The sequence below is a fragment of the Hippoglossus stenolepis genome, chromosome 1 (assembly GCF_022539355.2).
Source record: "Hippoglossus stenolepis isolate QCI-W04-F060 chromosome 1, HSTE1.2, whole genome shotgun sequence".
Classification (NCBI taxonomy): Eukaryota; Metazoa; Chordata; class Actinopteri; order Pleuronectiformes; family Pleuronectidae; genus Hippoglossus; species Hippoglossus stenolepis.
In genome coordinates, this window is record NC_061483.1 from 9008329 (window position 1) to 9023776 (window position 15448).

The window sequence follows — 15448 nt, forward strand, 5'->3', positions numbered from 1 at the left end:
AAAATCTAAAACGGACAAACAAATACAAAAACTAAATACATGTAATAAAAATACATACATACAATATATACAAATATTTCAGCTGAGAGTTTATCATTAAATAAAAATACTTATATTGTCTACATCATCTGTCTACATTGTCTACAATCATGTCATTTAATTAAAAAAATTGTAATAAATAAATAGTAATAAATAAATACATTTAATAAAAATACATATAGTGGCTACATACAATCATGTCATTTAATAAAAAATGCAAATAGATAAATACATTAAAGAAAACGTAGGTGTGCCGTCAGAGGCGTGACGTCACGGTCAGCTGCTCAATGAGGAAGTAAACAAACCTGCAGCGAGCGGACGACTCGACGGGAGCAAGTGAAGCAGCTGTGGTGAGATGTCGCTGAAGCTAAAGCCTCGTTTCTCTTTATCTTCAGCCGCAGTTTGTTGCTTAGTTTGGTTTTATCGCGGTTTGTTTCCGCGGAGGTGAAGATGTGTCGTCGTGTCGCCACTGAAGCATCGTTAGCTTAGCATGTAGCTACAGGATCCACCGCAGCTGTGAGGCTTCAGTTTGTCAAAGTTAAAGTCAGCGAAGAACAAAAAACACTAAAACGTATAAAGGCGAGAAAAACAAGGAAAACTGCACGAACCTTGAACATGAATTATCCATTAGACAACTCTAAATGTCTGTATTTTATTTAACGCTGCAGTTGTTATTGTAATTGTTTCCATTATCTTTTAATCTGCAGATAATGTTTTTTCAATAATAAAATGTGTCTATAAAATATCAGACATTTGTGATACTAATTCCACAGGATAACTGTCATATGTTTTTTTTTATTATATATGTATTTATTGTTATGTTTAATACTCAAATGTATTTATTTTTACTTTCATGTACATGACAAGATCCTGATTTGAAGCTGGCACAAGTATTAATACTATTGCATTAGTATTCGTTGATGAGTCAGCGAAATTAGTTGCCAATTCATTTCCAATTGTTGCTGCTCAAATTGTATTATTCTTATTTCCTTCAGACGACACTGCGTTGAGGTTAAAGCTGTAAACTGGATTTATTGAGATTTGACAACTTAAAGCAAAAAGATTTAACATTCAATATTATAAAATCAATTAAAATATAAAATAGACAGTGACCTACAGGCCTAACTTAACAACTTAATTTTCTCAATGTTTAAATATGTCTTTTCATTCAGTGATTTAAATACCAGGAATTATTGAAAACTGTCCATCACCGTTACCAAGGATTCGTTTTTTGAATTCCTTCCTAATAAATGACTTTGAATGTGTTTTGTATTGGAAAGTTAGTAAACAGATTAGTTTTATATCAGGGAACGTTCTGCCCGTTCTGCTGTGTGGGGGTTAATCATCGACATTAATGGCCCCAGTGGGACAGATGTAGGTTGTTAGGAAACATACCTGCGACGTTTCATCGTGGAAAACTAGGACGTGTCTGAAGTTCCTCAGCAGGAAGATTAGTCGTTAGATTTTCTGTTTCTCCCTTGGATGTAAAACTTGAAATACTCTCACAGTTTATCTTTGGGGAATTGAGACCTGACTGTGTTGGTTTTACAGTCTTGGGAATTGACTCAAGACGTAACAACAGCTTTTGTTATTGAGAGCGCAGTGTAAACTCATCAGGGATAAATACAGTGAGAGTTATCTCCTTTAAATGTTTAGCGAATAAACAGAAAGAAGGGTAATGGGATATTTGTATTGTTTTACATCTAAGTGAATCAGCTGCTGTGATTCAACAGAACAACTTTTTAATCACCTTCTCGTTCCCTCTATGGAAACTCTAGGGCCGGCTCTCCAAATGACGTCTCTGATTTGCACTTTAAATGACCATCGAGACGATGTCAACTGGTGCGCCTTCTCGGCCAAACTGCTGGCCACGTGTTCTGGGGACAAAACTCTCAGGGTATACAGCACCAGTGACTTCTCAGAGCTGCCTTTCTCCCCGCTGTCGGGACATGGCTACAGCGTCCACTGCTGCTGCTTCAGCCCCTGCGGACAGTTCCTCTGCTCCTGCTCCACCGACGCTACCACGGTTGTCTGGTCCATGGTCACAGGAGAGATCGAGGCTGTCATGGAGCATCCCGGTCGCAGCCCTGTGAGGATCTGTGCGCTCTCCCCTGACTCTGCCCACCTGGTCACTGGTGCATCCGATGGGACTTTGGCCCTGTGGGATTTCCCGTCCAAACAGCTGAACAGGTAAAAGAGTCATAGATTTCTATAGACACTGTCACATCAGCCAAAAAAAGAAAATAAGGCTGTCCCACGTATATCCATCATTTAGTAGAGAATGCAGGTAAACGCACACTTTAAACCTCTTCAAATTTGGTGTCCATTTAACTTTACTATTCATACAGATATAGAGTAGAATATGAAACAGATCAGAGTGTAAACACCTGTCATCACACCACTGTTTGCACTCGCCTAATATTCAGCTGCACGTTTTATTGTTCTTGAACCACGACGATCTGCTGCTGTTGGTTGTGTTTGTGAAGGACCGGAGCCGTGAGCGACACGACCATGGTGGCCTGCTCCTTCAGCCCCTGCAGTCGGGTGTTCATGACGGGCTCCACCTACGGAGACCTGCGTCTGTGGGACCTGAGCATGAACCAGCTCCACGCAGAGAAGAACGCCCACGACCTGGGGGTCACCTGCTGCACGTTTGCTCCTGACATCCTCAGTGGTGAGAAGAACCATCGTGAGAATAAAGACATTATTAAAGGAAATCTGAATTATGAATTATGTATTAGGTAACTTCTCAAAAGAACTTGAAACATTGATAGTTTTGGTAAATTTTCTTTTGATATTTTCCACTAGTTGAATTGTTTGTGATTTGTTTGGTATGATGTATTTGTCTGTTTGTCTTTGTGTTGTAGGAGGTCAAGTTGTACAGTTTCGTCTGGCGTCCTGTGGCCAAGACAGTCACCTGAAGATCTGGGCCATTAACAAGTTCGCTTCTGGAGGTAAAGTGGCATCATTTACTGACAATGAACCCCTTTCAAACCTCTTTCAACAGGAAAGAGCTGCAGTCTTACATTTCCCTTGGTGATTTCTTTGTAATCCGATTTTTGTGATTGTTGTAATTGTTTTTATTAAGACCTTGTTGTGTTGCTTTTATTTTTTAACTCATTATTTTGTTGTATTTATTTGCTGGTTGTGAATCTCTCCTGTTGTCAGGTCTCTCTTGAAAAAGAGATTTAATATCTCAACGAGACTGATTAAATATAGATTAAATAATAAAGAAAGGGGAAAATTACAAATTTTAACACGAGGGGATCATATAAGAAACATGTATTTATATATATATATATATTTCTATATATATGTAAATATGTGTGTATGTGAGGATAAGTGCGATCCTCTGTTCTTGTTGAAATATTACACTTATCTGCACTTATACATCAAGACAAGTCACTGTTGCTCTCAAAGAAAGTAAATTGTATTTGTATCTAGATTAGCTGCCAGCACAACCCCCTTCTCCTGTGTTTCCATGCTATTGTTTATTACTATTAAGTTTTTGTATTTCTCCACATATTTAGCAGATTAAATCTTCTCATTTGTCTTTATTCTGTGACTTCCCTCCATGTTTTCTGACCCATTTCAAGCTTCTCTTTTAATCCTTTTATATCTCATGGCACAGTCCAACCTCTGTCTGAAAACAGTCCTTCCCGTATTATGTTTTGTTTAGTGGGACTATTTGACTTGTCTGAGGATATAACTTCAGTTGTTTCTCTTGTAGCCTATAAGATGAAGCTCCTGCACACACTAACTGGCCAGTCGGCTCCAGTCCTCTCCTGTGCCTACTCCTCAGATGGGCAGCTGCTTGCGTCTTGGTAAGACTATGAATTTAGCGAAGAATATCTATAATTAACATGATTTCACCTGTCGTCCATTTTCTAAATGTCTTGTTTCTGTTCTCAATTGAATTAACTAATAATATAACGACTCAGTAACTGACAAAGAGGCAAAATGTTGTAAGTATGTGTCTAAGTTTTAGGAACATGTTCAAGTGATGGCTACAAAGAAGATAACAGATCTACCATCAGTCAATCCAGTCAACTGTATTTGATGCACTAAGAACATCTGTTTCCAAGTTTTGATCTGTTTAGTATCAAGAGGTCGATGTAGAAGTAGGCCACCCTCAACTCAAGCATAAAAATGCAGTACTTCAGTCAAGCCACTGGAGGGAGACATAGATTGCTCTATTTCTCAATAAGTGGATGTGTGGATGAACATCCTGAACAATATTTATAGTTGGTTTAATAAAACATTTGTTATAGCTACAATTTTATCTCTGTATTTCTTTCAGCTCTGTGGACAAAACTGTTACAGTCTATGATGCAGTAAGTGATTTTCCCTTTTACCAATTTACTCAGTATATAGTTATATAGTTATTTACTGCACTTTTCACAATGTTCACATTTTGTTTGTGTGTTTGCAGGCAAACGCAGTTTTGCTTTACACCCTGAGACAGCACGAGAGGTGAATATCCACTTTACTTTTTGAGGTTTACCACCGTAAATATGTTAATATCTCTCTCATCTGGCGAGGCAATAGGTTTTGTTATAGTTAGTGCTCTGTTGTGTGTATCTTGAAAAATAATAGTTGATATTTTGCGGTTTTCATGTCTATGTTTATATAAAATTAGTCACAGTGAAGTCATATCTTGAGTCTTTAGAAAGATATTTCAGTCCAAATTACAAATATATTTTTCTGGTTGAAAATGAAATCAATAGGATGATCATTAGTTTAAATTGTCTCGATGTGATTTAAAAAACTTTAGGAAATATTATAACATATTCATGATGGGATAATTCTATGAGCATTCATATTATATAGACAGAAAGCGTCTCTCTAGTTACCATACGCATAATCTTTGGAAGACTCCAGTAAAAAACGCTTTGTAATACAAACACTAGTGCTGGATACACAATTTAAATATTTTTGCGATCTCAAATTCCACAGATAACTGGACATGATTGTATTTTCAGACAGTTGTATTCAACAAGAAACTGTAATGTCATGTAAAAGATGTAATAAATATGAATGAGCTCAACATGTAACCGCTCATTCACAACAGGATGTCAGGCACAGAGAGGGCTGAGCCACAAACAGACAACACAGTCGATGTTTTGTGATGCAGTGTGTTCACAATCATTCCCTCTGCATCTTAAGAAAAATTATAGGACCGTTCTCCCTGCATCTCTCCCCCTACACGTACATGTGAGCCACAGCTGAACGATCACACGTACGAGCTATTTATACGTCCATCCAGCCACCTGTGACTGAAAGGCAGCGAACTCGCTTCCTCTCATGAAAGTCATTTTGAAAGAAAAAATCTGAAAACTGAAATGAAGTAGACGAGACGGGAGAAAGAGGATAAATGGCGTAAAAGTGAATCACAGCACTTGACAAAATGCCTCCAGGAAACTCGACTTGCCTTCAGACAAGCTGAGTATCCAGAGGTGAGGTTGGTGCATGTCTTCCTCTTAGTTTATATTTCAGAACCAGAGCTTTTCCCTCATTAACGTTGCTTTGACTTTCTGGAATCGGCTGAAAATTCAGTTTTAATCCTTGTTTAGATTTTAGTGCAGCTTTTTGACCTGGTAAACCATCAGTGAACTGACCCTCTGATGGAGAACAGCTCCATCACCGACACATATTTATGTCTGGCATCACCACCTTTTAACCCTGGAGCTGAATGGCAGCCTCACATCCTGAGGCTCAGGACTAAGATTTCATATTCAGATGTTTTAAAAACATCTCATAAACCTGTTTTTGCCTTTCAGTTCTCATACTTTATCTTTTTTTATGCTCATACACCGGTGACAGCCAGTGGCCGGAGGCATTAGGTCTTTGGGTGATCTGTTCATCCATATGTCTTTCATAGTTTTGTTAACGGAATATCTCCAGAACGCCTAATGGGATTTTTTTCATTTACATTCATTTGGACTGAAAGATAAACTGATTAAATGTTCGAGGTAAAAGCTCAAGGTCACAGCGATCTCACAAAACCCTTTTTTGCCTCGGGAATGGGTTTTAATTAATTTAGACTGAGACAGATTAAGTTATTAGATTTGTGTGGTCACAGGTCACGGTGGCCTCACAGAACACGTTTTGGCCCCTTGAACATCTCAAGTCTGCCTTTAGGAAATTTCTTCAATTATTCTGGACCAGTTGTCACTTGGACTGAGATGAACTGATTTGATATCAGGGGTCAAAGGTCACAGTGACCTCATATGAGTCTGGAGAAAATCAATGTGGACAAAAACTACACTTGTCTTACTTTGTTTTTCTTCTTCTTCTGTTATTAAGTCCTCTAAGTATTTTTTTATGTTGCTACACAGCCAGCCATTAACATTCAGGTGGTGCCTGTCGTCTGCTGCAGGTACGTGACGGCGTGTTGCTTCTCTCCAACATCACCACTAATTGCCACAGGATCTATGGATAAGACTGTAAACATCTGGAGGCTGGAGGACGGATGCAGTGGCCACGGTGGGAGAAACACAAACAGATACACTGAAATAGACTGGAATCAATACTCGGGTGATAAATTACATCTTGTTTTGTCTTGTAATCTGTTTCTGTGGTCGGCTTCCACCTCTGAACATTCTATCCAATGGAAAGGAGGGAAGACACTGCCTGGTTAGTTTTCCTTTCTATTTTTAACACTTGAATTAAAGGGAAAGAGATGGAGGGATAAATGGATAGATAGATGGATTGACTGATAGATGGCTAGAGGGTTAGATTGAGAAATAGATGGATAGATAGATGGACTGACTGATAGATGGATAGATAGATGGAACGATCGAGGGATCAATAGATGGAGGGATAGAGGGATTGAGGTAAGGGGAGTTGGATGTATATATATAAAGGAATAGATGGAGGGAAAGAGGGATAAATGGAGATATAAATATGAGGAGGGTTGCGTAGATGGAGGGATGTATAGGTAGAGGGTTAGATATATGGAGGAATGGAGAGAGGATAGATTGATAGACAGGCTGATAGATGATTAGAGGGTTAGATGGATGGAGGGATAGATATGGAGAGATAATAGATTGACAGATAGATAGAGAGATAGAGTGATAGAGGGTTAGATGGAGGGATAGATATGGAGGAATGTATAGATGGATAGATACATAGTCAGATAGATAGGTGAATGGATAGAGGGATAGATAGATAGATAGATAGATAGATAGATAGATAGATAGATAGATAGATAGATAGATAGATATGGAGGAATGGATAGACAGACAGTTAGAAAGTTAGATGAACAGATACAGTAGATAGATGGATAGATGATAGAAGATAGATGAACAGATACAGTAGATAAAATAGAAGAAGATAGATAGATAGATAGACAGATGCTTTGAGTGAAGGACATAGGTGTTGTGTACTGAAGTGCTCCCTTCGCTCTACTCTCCTCTTCATTCTCATGTGCTGCAGGTTTGCATTGCGTTGCTTAGGTTACAGTTTCTTATCCCTGATTTTTGTGTTTCAGAGGAACCTGCTCTCGCATCACATGAAGGTAGGAAGGAGAAAAATATGCCTGTGTCGTATATTACAGTGGAGCAAAGTAAGAATCTGTAAACCAGACTCTCCTCATACACTATTAGCACAATCAGTGATTTTAGTACTATCAGTAATGGTCTCATGTTTCTATCTGCCACTCACAAGCTCCTTTTCACCTTCGAGTTCCATCTCGTGTCAATGACAATGTCGATGACACCTCAGACAGACATGGATTCATATTCATTTATTCCGGGCCCATAATCAATAATTAGTCAGCAGCATTCCAGGACGCTCTTGCACGCAGAATATTTGGCCATTTTTCATAAAGCGCTGCAGCTGTCAAAGCACTGACCTTCTCGCTTCGACCCAATCTCTCAGGGAAAACCTCAGCCGGCCAATCGAAGCTGCTGGTCACCGATTGGTCGGAGGGGGATGTGTCAGAGTGGCTGGTGGAGGAAGGCCTCTCGGGATTGGTTGAGAAATTCAGGGCCAACAACATAGACGGGACCGAGCTGCTCAGTCTCACCAAGGAAACGCTGGCGTCAGAGCTGCTCATAGGTGAGGAAGACAAACGTCACACACACACACACACACGCAGCTCAGTGGATGACAGGACACTCGTTACCTCACAGTCCTGATGCTTCCTTTTTGTTTGAAACGTAAGAATATAAAAACCAGTATAAGGGGAATTACACGGCTGCTGTCCTGTGACAATGAACAGGGGCATGTGTGTGGATTAGGATTTTTCTACCTATTTGCACGGATGAAACGAAGTAAGGGTGAAGGAATGAATGAATGTTGATGGAGGTTTTATTCAGAGACATTCCATAATATTAGGCTGCACTGGAGAAAGCACTCAGCTGTGAGGCTTCAGCAGTCATGACTTTAATCTGGAGCACTTCATCAGTTACATAACTCAATCCCCAAAACAGTATTTCCCTTTAAGTTCTCAAGTGGATTTACACCTAATGTCAATAGGTCTTCTTGGTAATGTCCAAGTCTTGCTTGAAATGAGGTTTTCCTGAACTTGTTGACTTATCAACCCTCTGATGTATTTCTGTCTTTTTTATGCCTCAGCTCAGGCAACAGCCAGCGGCTGGAGAGATAATGTTTTCAGGTTGTCCATCCGTCCGTCTGTCCTGTTCTTGTGAACACAATATCTCAAGAACACCCTGGGGGCCATTTCTTTAAACTTGGTGCAAATATTCAGTTGGACTCATGGATGAACTGACATTAATTGGGGCCAAAGGTCAAGGTGACTGTGGCCTTATGAAACATGTTTTTGGTTTTTTGGTCTCACTTGGACTCAGGAGTTAACTGATTAGATTTGGCTGGTTAAAGGTCAGAGGTCACAAAACAGGTTTATTGCCTCTTGAAAATTATATGTCAAGTCTGCCTTTGGGAAATGTCTTCAGATTTTAATCAGTTGTCAATTGGACTCGAAGATTAACGTCACAGTGACCTCGTATAAATCTGGAAATAAAAAATATGTAGGCTGACACTGAACTGGTTGACAGAGGCATACAACTACATGGTGTTTTTTCTAGTATCTGTAAGAAGTGCAACCACAAGGCTGAAGTACGAGTGTTGTGTTGTTGATGTCAGTCTACCAGCCAGGCCAGTATTCGTCATGTAGTTGTCAGCGAATGTTTGTTGTATTTCCAATGCCGTCATTTCCATCCCACAGTTTCTGTCAATCACTCCTCAGTTTACACAGCTTCAGCGCCGTGACAGCCTGTGTTCACATTGTTCTGTTTTTAGTAACGTTGCACAAATCCCAACTTTTTTAACAGAAGAGTCGTGCAGCAACACATTTTATCTTCTGCAGTGAAAAATGGAGAAACAGGCGATTATCAAAGGTGGGAAGTTGAAGAAGCAGCAGCAGAGTAACATGAAACAGAATGTAACAGTAAGATCAGCAGGGAGTCTACAAACCATTTGATGTTCCGCTGTAGCTCTTTATTTTCTGTGGTCATTTATTTATAAATAAACAGTATTCTAACTCAACCGCACTCCAGGACCTGCTTTAGTCAGCAGGCATGGTCGTCTCCCATCATTCTAATCCATGCTCACATTCGCCATCCAAGAGTGAAACGTGTTCAACGAAGGGAGATCTAGAATGACCTCAGCCAAGGCCCAACCATCCCCTTAAACACACACTCATAGATATCAGTTCCCTTAATGTGCCTTAATGTGAAGATTTTCTGTATTGTAGTACACAAAAAAAAAAAAATCTGGATCTGCCCCCTTAATTGAAACCACTCCAAAAGTGAATGGGTTCTTCCTTGGGCTACACCTCCCCCTCCCCCCAACTTTAAAGATAATCAGTGAAGTAGTTAATGCTTAATCTTACAAAAAAGACAAACCGCAATGAAAACGTAATCCCTTTAGTGGAGGTATTAATATTAATATTATAAATGTTACTATTTTGATCAGTTCGACGTGAGACCCAGTTTTCTATAACAAAGTCTTGTTTAATTTCTCTCCTCTGGCACTTTTGTCTATTCTCTCTCTTGTGTTTGTGTCTGTAGAGTCTGTGGGCCTGCGCAGTAAACTCCTGAGGAAGGTGGAGGAGCTGAAGAGTCATTCAGTCTGTTCAGGCGTTCCTGACGAGTTCCTGTGTCCAATCACCCGAGAGCTGATAAAGGAGCCGGTCATTGCTGCTGGTACGTGAACATCAGACATTTTCCACTATAACATATGAGCATATTAGTTAATGTGGGCGAATGAGACAGACACCAGCGTTTGTTTGTTTCTTCAGAGTGTTGGAATTTGTTTGTGCAATTAAAGTATAGTGTGTACATTTCCTAACAGATGGCTACTCATATGAAAGAGAGGCCATCGAGAGCTGGATCAACACCAAGAACCGCTCCAGCCCCATGACCAACCTCCCATTGCTGACGACTCTGCTCACCCCTAACCACACCCTGAAGATGGCGATTGGCCGCTGGAAGACCAGCCAGTGACGTCTGACGAAGCTGTGTCCCAAACCTTTCACTTAGAGCGGATCATAAACTGTATTATAAAGATGGACGACATGAGGGCTCACCCCAAAGTGAAGCCAGAGTCTCAATCGCCTCCTGGTGGCTGGCTGCAATGTAGGTCATAATCCCTGCCTCCTCCATGTTATTGGTTGGAACATGAGTCAAACTGAAAAGTCAAAAACCACGTCAAATTAATCTTTCTCAAAGATGGTTTCTGTTATTTTCGGTAATTCTGATATATGTCGTGTTCATGTTTCCAGTCATTTTGGTTTCGTTAAGTTATTTGCTGTTTTAAAAACAGGCTGAAAAATCTTGATTGACAGCTCAGACTGACTCGTGATAGGTCGAGCTTGTGCATCGACGGGACCACGGCTCCATCCCCCGGTCGCAACTTTGCAGATTCTGGCTCCAAATAACAAACATCAGCGCAAGATGGCAGCGTTTGTTATCAGGATGATTTGGCTTCATTTCTGGATGGTGGGAGGACTGGATGTGTCGTCCATCTTTATTTACAGTCTATGGAACAGACAGAAACCAGAACTCGCAGGGATCCCAGAGCCCAACAGGAGCAGGTGCGTTGATCCAGTTGAGATGTCTGCTCACTGTGTTGGCTTTTACTCATCAAGCTGCATTAAGCAAATCATGTTTGAAGGCAGGTTTACTAAGCATTGACTTTTGCATGCGCGACAATTACTTTATATTTATTACAATTATGTTTTTTTTTTTAATGGAAGTTCTTGGAAGAAAAAGTCACAGGGAATTAATATTTAAAGAGACTGGTTTTGTTCCTGTTTTAATGTGAATGTTGCTTTGTTAAAAATGTCTTCGCTTCAAAAATCTACAAAATGTGTAATTTGCTCATTCAGCTGAAAAAACTAATAAAGATCCATTATAGGAATGATAACAAATTAATTATTAATCAAAAAATATATTTCTTTGTGCAGTTTTTATTATTCATGATTTTTTTTATTGACTGAATAACCAATTGACTGAGTAACTGCACAAAGCTACAGCGACATTCATCTGCAGTAGGATCGGCAGGACTAACACATTACTTTGTGAGGATTGAAATATTGCTTAATGCAGCTTTATTTAAAAAAGTTGTTACTGAAAACACCATCTGCAGTGACACAAGTAAAAATATTTTTTTACATTGCTTAAAGGTTCAGTGTGTAGAATTCAGTGACATCTAGTGGTGAAGTTGCATGTTGCAGCTGAATACCTCACCCTCCCCTTCCAAACATGAAAGAGAACCTGTGATCGCCTTCAGTTGTCATAAAAACTTAAAAGATGTTTAGTTTGTCCAGTCTGGGCTACTGTAAAAAAATATGGCTGCCTCGGTAGAGAGGACCCGCTCCCTGATGTAAATATAAAGTATTTAAATATAAATCGTCGGTTCAAGGGTAAAGAAAACAACAATTCGTACAATTTAGATGAAACACACTAGTGAAAACATCACTAGGATTATTTTATAATCAATCTCTGTCAATAAATCCTTTTCACCTACATCTTACACACTGGACCTTTTAAACATTGCAGCACCTCGTTTAATACAAATCCTATGAGAATATTGCTTCCCCAGAGCAGTTTAGTGTTTTATTCCCTGTGCAAATGAAAGCATTTCTGCTACTTTCAGAAATTGCAATGTTCACTTTTCTATACAAGTAGTTTATTTTGGTGGTTTGGTTAAATTCTTCAGTTTAGATGAGTGACGTTGTACCGTCGAAGAACAAGGCAACATTATTATGCTTTATACTGTGAAAGAAGCAGCTGTAGAACTGTTAGAATATTTTATTATACCACAATAATGTTGTGGTAACATTCTGTCATCCATAGTATGACTCAAAAGGTTATATGACAACTATGGACATACAGCAATGTAAAAAGTCTCTTAAGGTTTGTTTTCTTTTCAACCGTCGACTTTATAAACGCTCTCCGTGTCCAAAGAAACCGATAAACACAAATATGGTCTGCTATGCAAAAATAAATAACATATACTGGGAATATTGAAGCAGTCAAGTCAATATTAGAATATGATACGTTTCCATCGATGTCATGTACAGTGCAGTAGTTTCTTTATCAAATGTACCAAGAAAAAGAATCTCGAGTACACAAAGCCTGTAATGCTGACAGACAACCACTTACAAGGAAATATATCATCTGCAAATATAGTATACACCGTACAAATATAAATGTTTTTTAAAAGACACTCGACAATAGAAATGGTCATATCCTGCAACTAACAGCATGAGGTTTTGTATATTCGTGCACAAAAGCTTTCTTTGACTCCTATATTTTACATAATAAATTAAAAGCTGAGACAATATACGACTATTTTTTTTTTTTTTAGATCCCTACTTAAGGTATGTCTGGTTTTCTTGAATACACAAGTGTAGCTGTAGACATGTAAGCAAAAGCGCAGTAGCCTGAGTTGAACACCGGTTCTAGATTGTAAATGCAGTGCAGCAGCATAACTCTACAAAACAGGCTCAGGGAAGGGAGCTGTTCTCAAAGCAAGTCTCCCTCGCTACCTTATGTGGAGCATAGTTTGTGGAAAACAGCCTGTATCTGTGCTTTGATAGACTATGTTCAGACGTTAGACTCTATAAATGAGCGTTTGGGTTTGATGGGAGCCATGTGCAGAGCTGGGTTGTCTCTGGTGAGGCTCGCCTGTCTGTGCCTCCCGTCAGGAAAGCGGAGCTGGGAGGACGTGGATCCTCTTGCCTCCCGCTGGTGCAGCCGCTCCCCGAACTCGCGGCCCTGCTGCTGGCTGCTTACCTGACTCCCAGAGAGCTGCTCCTGAAAGGAGGCGCGCTTGAAGTCATTGTTCAACCCTTGGAACTCCATGACGGACATGCTGAAACTCTCCAACCCTCCTCCCTGCCCCTGCCGGCCGGACGTCTGCTGGCCCTGAACTCGCACTGATTTGTCCATTACTCCCATGAAAGGCCGGGGCTTTAGCTCAGGTTTTGATTTGAAGCTACCACTGCTCTTGATGGGGCACGGGGCATCCAGCACCTGCTGCCTGCCGCCGTCTGACAGGTTCCCACTGGAGGCCTGACTGGAGCTAGAGCCCCTTGAGCCTGCCGTGCCCCCTCCTCCGCTCTCCCTCCTGACCTCCATGCCGGAGCCCAGAGCCAGGGCCAGGCCATCCAGACCCACGGAGTGAGTGGAAAGTCTGTCGGATCCCCTGGAGAAGCTGGACGAGCGGGGCTGGTACATGTGCAGAGGTCCAGGTGGGGAGCAGCTGTTGGGGGACATGGGGTGATAGAGCTCAGTGGGGCTGTGTCCACAGTGTTCGTTGACTGATCCCGGGCTGATGTCGATGCCCAGCACTGGGGCGGGCCTCAGGGAGGTGGAGATGTGTCTGCCCGGGAGCGGACTGGAGGGGCCGCACAGAGAGAGAGGCCTGCCCCCAACTCTGCCTCCTGACTGCAGGGAGTGGCAGTGGAGATGAGTCCTGCTGCCGTGGTTCTGGGTCTGCCTGTTGATAGCAGGAACGGGCTCAGGCAATTCCACAAACAGCTGGTTCTGTACATACTCCTCCTGAGGGAAATGTGGCACCTGATCTGTTAAAGCGAAGGCCACACCTCCAGGGAGAGTCCTGTTTGGAGCGTAAGGATTCAGAGGCCAAAAATCTGGGCTTTTCCCACAGGGCAGGCTCACCTCATCACCCTCCTCCTTCTCTTCCTCCTTCTCTGCATCAGCGTGCTCCCCGGGGACTTGCCTCTCGAGACTTCCCTGTGAATAGGCGTCAGTCTCTTCCTCTGTGCCTTGATGGTGGTGGGTGTACAGGTCCCTGTTGTAACCCTGCGTCGAGTTGGTGCCCACTGCCTTCTGATGATGTTTGCATTCCTCCTCTACCCGAGACAGCAGCCGCCGGATCTCCCGGTTGGACGGGCAGAGTCGTGCTGCTTCGTGGAGGTCTGCCAGCGCTGCAGCAAACTGCCTGGGGACAACAGAGGAAGAAAAAAGGAACTTTAAAAGTACTTCAATTACAGCGCCCACAGAGCACAATGCCGATTCCTGCAACACTTAATATTGAGCAAAAATGAAAAGTTATAAAATGAAATGGAATAGCCAATTTAAATCAGCTGTACCTGCTGCTCCTTTTGGCGCGTGCTCTGGCATAATGTGCTTCATAAGACCTGGGTTTGAGTTCCAAGGCTTTTGTTGCAAACTCCTCAGCTAAACCAAAATCCTGTGATGGCAGATGAGAAGAAGTATATTTAGTTTTTAGTTTGAAACCTTAGACAGAGCACACGGTATAAAAACAAACCCTGTGGAAAAGCTGGGAAATGTTTGTCCTGTAGAAACAAATCTGCGGCCGTGTTTGCGTCTCCATTATTGTATGGATCTAAAGATCGAAGCTTGTTTAATGAAACACACGTCACGCCGCGATCACTCGTATCGACCAGGAGGAGGAAGAGGAGGAGAGAAACAGACTCCGGCAGGTTTTCACTGCTCTCATCATCATCGTCGCTCTCAGGTGAATATTTAATGACACAAACACACAGTGATTCTGTCCTTGAGAGCGAGGTCAAAATGGCAGCCTCCAATGCGAGATTGTGAACATTGCTGCTGAATGTTTAATGACGGTATCATGCAGTATCTGCACTGGGTTGCTGCCTGCGTTCTGATATGATACGTGGATTTGTCCAGAGAGCCGTCACGTCCACTGTAAATACCCCCCCGTAGAGACCCAGAGAAAGAAGGGAGCGAGTGGCCTTATCACATTGCATTATCTGCTCCATTATTCATCAGCCACAGTGACCCCAAGGAGGGCATTTTTACACAGTCTGTTAGGACGTCTGTCATCACCAGGGCGGGTTCCGAACCTGGCTGCAGGCCACACACATCTATCTCTGCACTAACAGCACCGTTATTCATCATGTCACCACCTGCTTCCAGGTCTCACCCCA

At 41.5% G+C, this 15448-nt stretch overlaps 2 protein-coding genes across 3 annotated transcripts in view; one reads left to right on the forward strand and one right to left on the reverse strand.

The window, feature by feature from the left end:
• Positions 1-307: 307 nt before the first annotated feature.
• On the forward strand, positions 308-11784 carry wdsub1 (WD repeat, sterile alpha motif and U-box domain containing 1). 2 transcript variants are annotated; one of them, XM_035161153.2, is made up of 13 exons: positions 308-389; positions 1818-2229; positions 2526-2728; positions 2907-2993; positions 3770-3863; positions 4340-4373; positions 4472-4512; positions 6419-6525; positions 6658-6675; positions 7532-7558; positions 7921-8100; positions 10074-10208; positions 10357-11784. In XM_035161153.2, the coding sequence occupies exons 2-13, from the start codon at positions 1832-1834 to the stop codon at positions 10506-10508; spliced, it is 1476 nt and encodes a 491-aa protein (XP_035017044.1). In that variant the 5' UTR covers positions 308-389; positions 1818-1831; the 3' UTR covers positions 10509-11784. The 2 variants fall into 2 exon arrangements, with proteins under 2 accessions (XP_035017044.1, XP_035017054.1); XM_035161163.2 differs by having other exon boundaries at positions 2526-2713.
• Positions 11785-12302: 518 nt separating this feature from the next.
• LOC118111866 (protein TANC1) overlaps positions 12303-15448 on the reverse strand; it is a 30629-nt gene continuing 27483 nt past the window's right edge. The window contains exons 25-26 of the mRNA XM_035160607.2: positions 14627-14727; positions 12303-14475 (exon numbers count right to left, since the gene is read on the reverse strand). Coding sequence (XP_035016498.2) covers positions 13116-14475; positions 14627-14727 — 1461 coding nt within the window. The 3' untranslated portion in view covers positions 12303-13115. The remainder of the gene's footprint in view (positions 14476-14626; positions 14728-15448) is intronic.

Bases quoted from the DNA above. Each gene is read 5' to 3' on its own strand.
- wdsub1 (XM_035161153.2), top strand. From the start codon at position 1,832: ATGACGTCTCTGATTTGCACTTTAAATGACCATCGAGACGATGTCAAC. The intron at 2,729-2,906 runs GTGAGAATAAAG...TTTGTGTTGTAG, and splicing joins CAGTGGTGAGAAGAACCATC to GAGGTCAAGTTGTACAGTTT. The intron at 3,864-4,339 runs GTAAGACTATGA...TATTTCTTTCAG, and splicing joins GGGCAGCTGCTTGCGTCTTG to CTCTGTGGACAAAACTGTTA.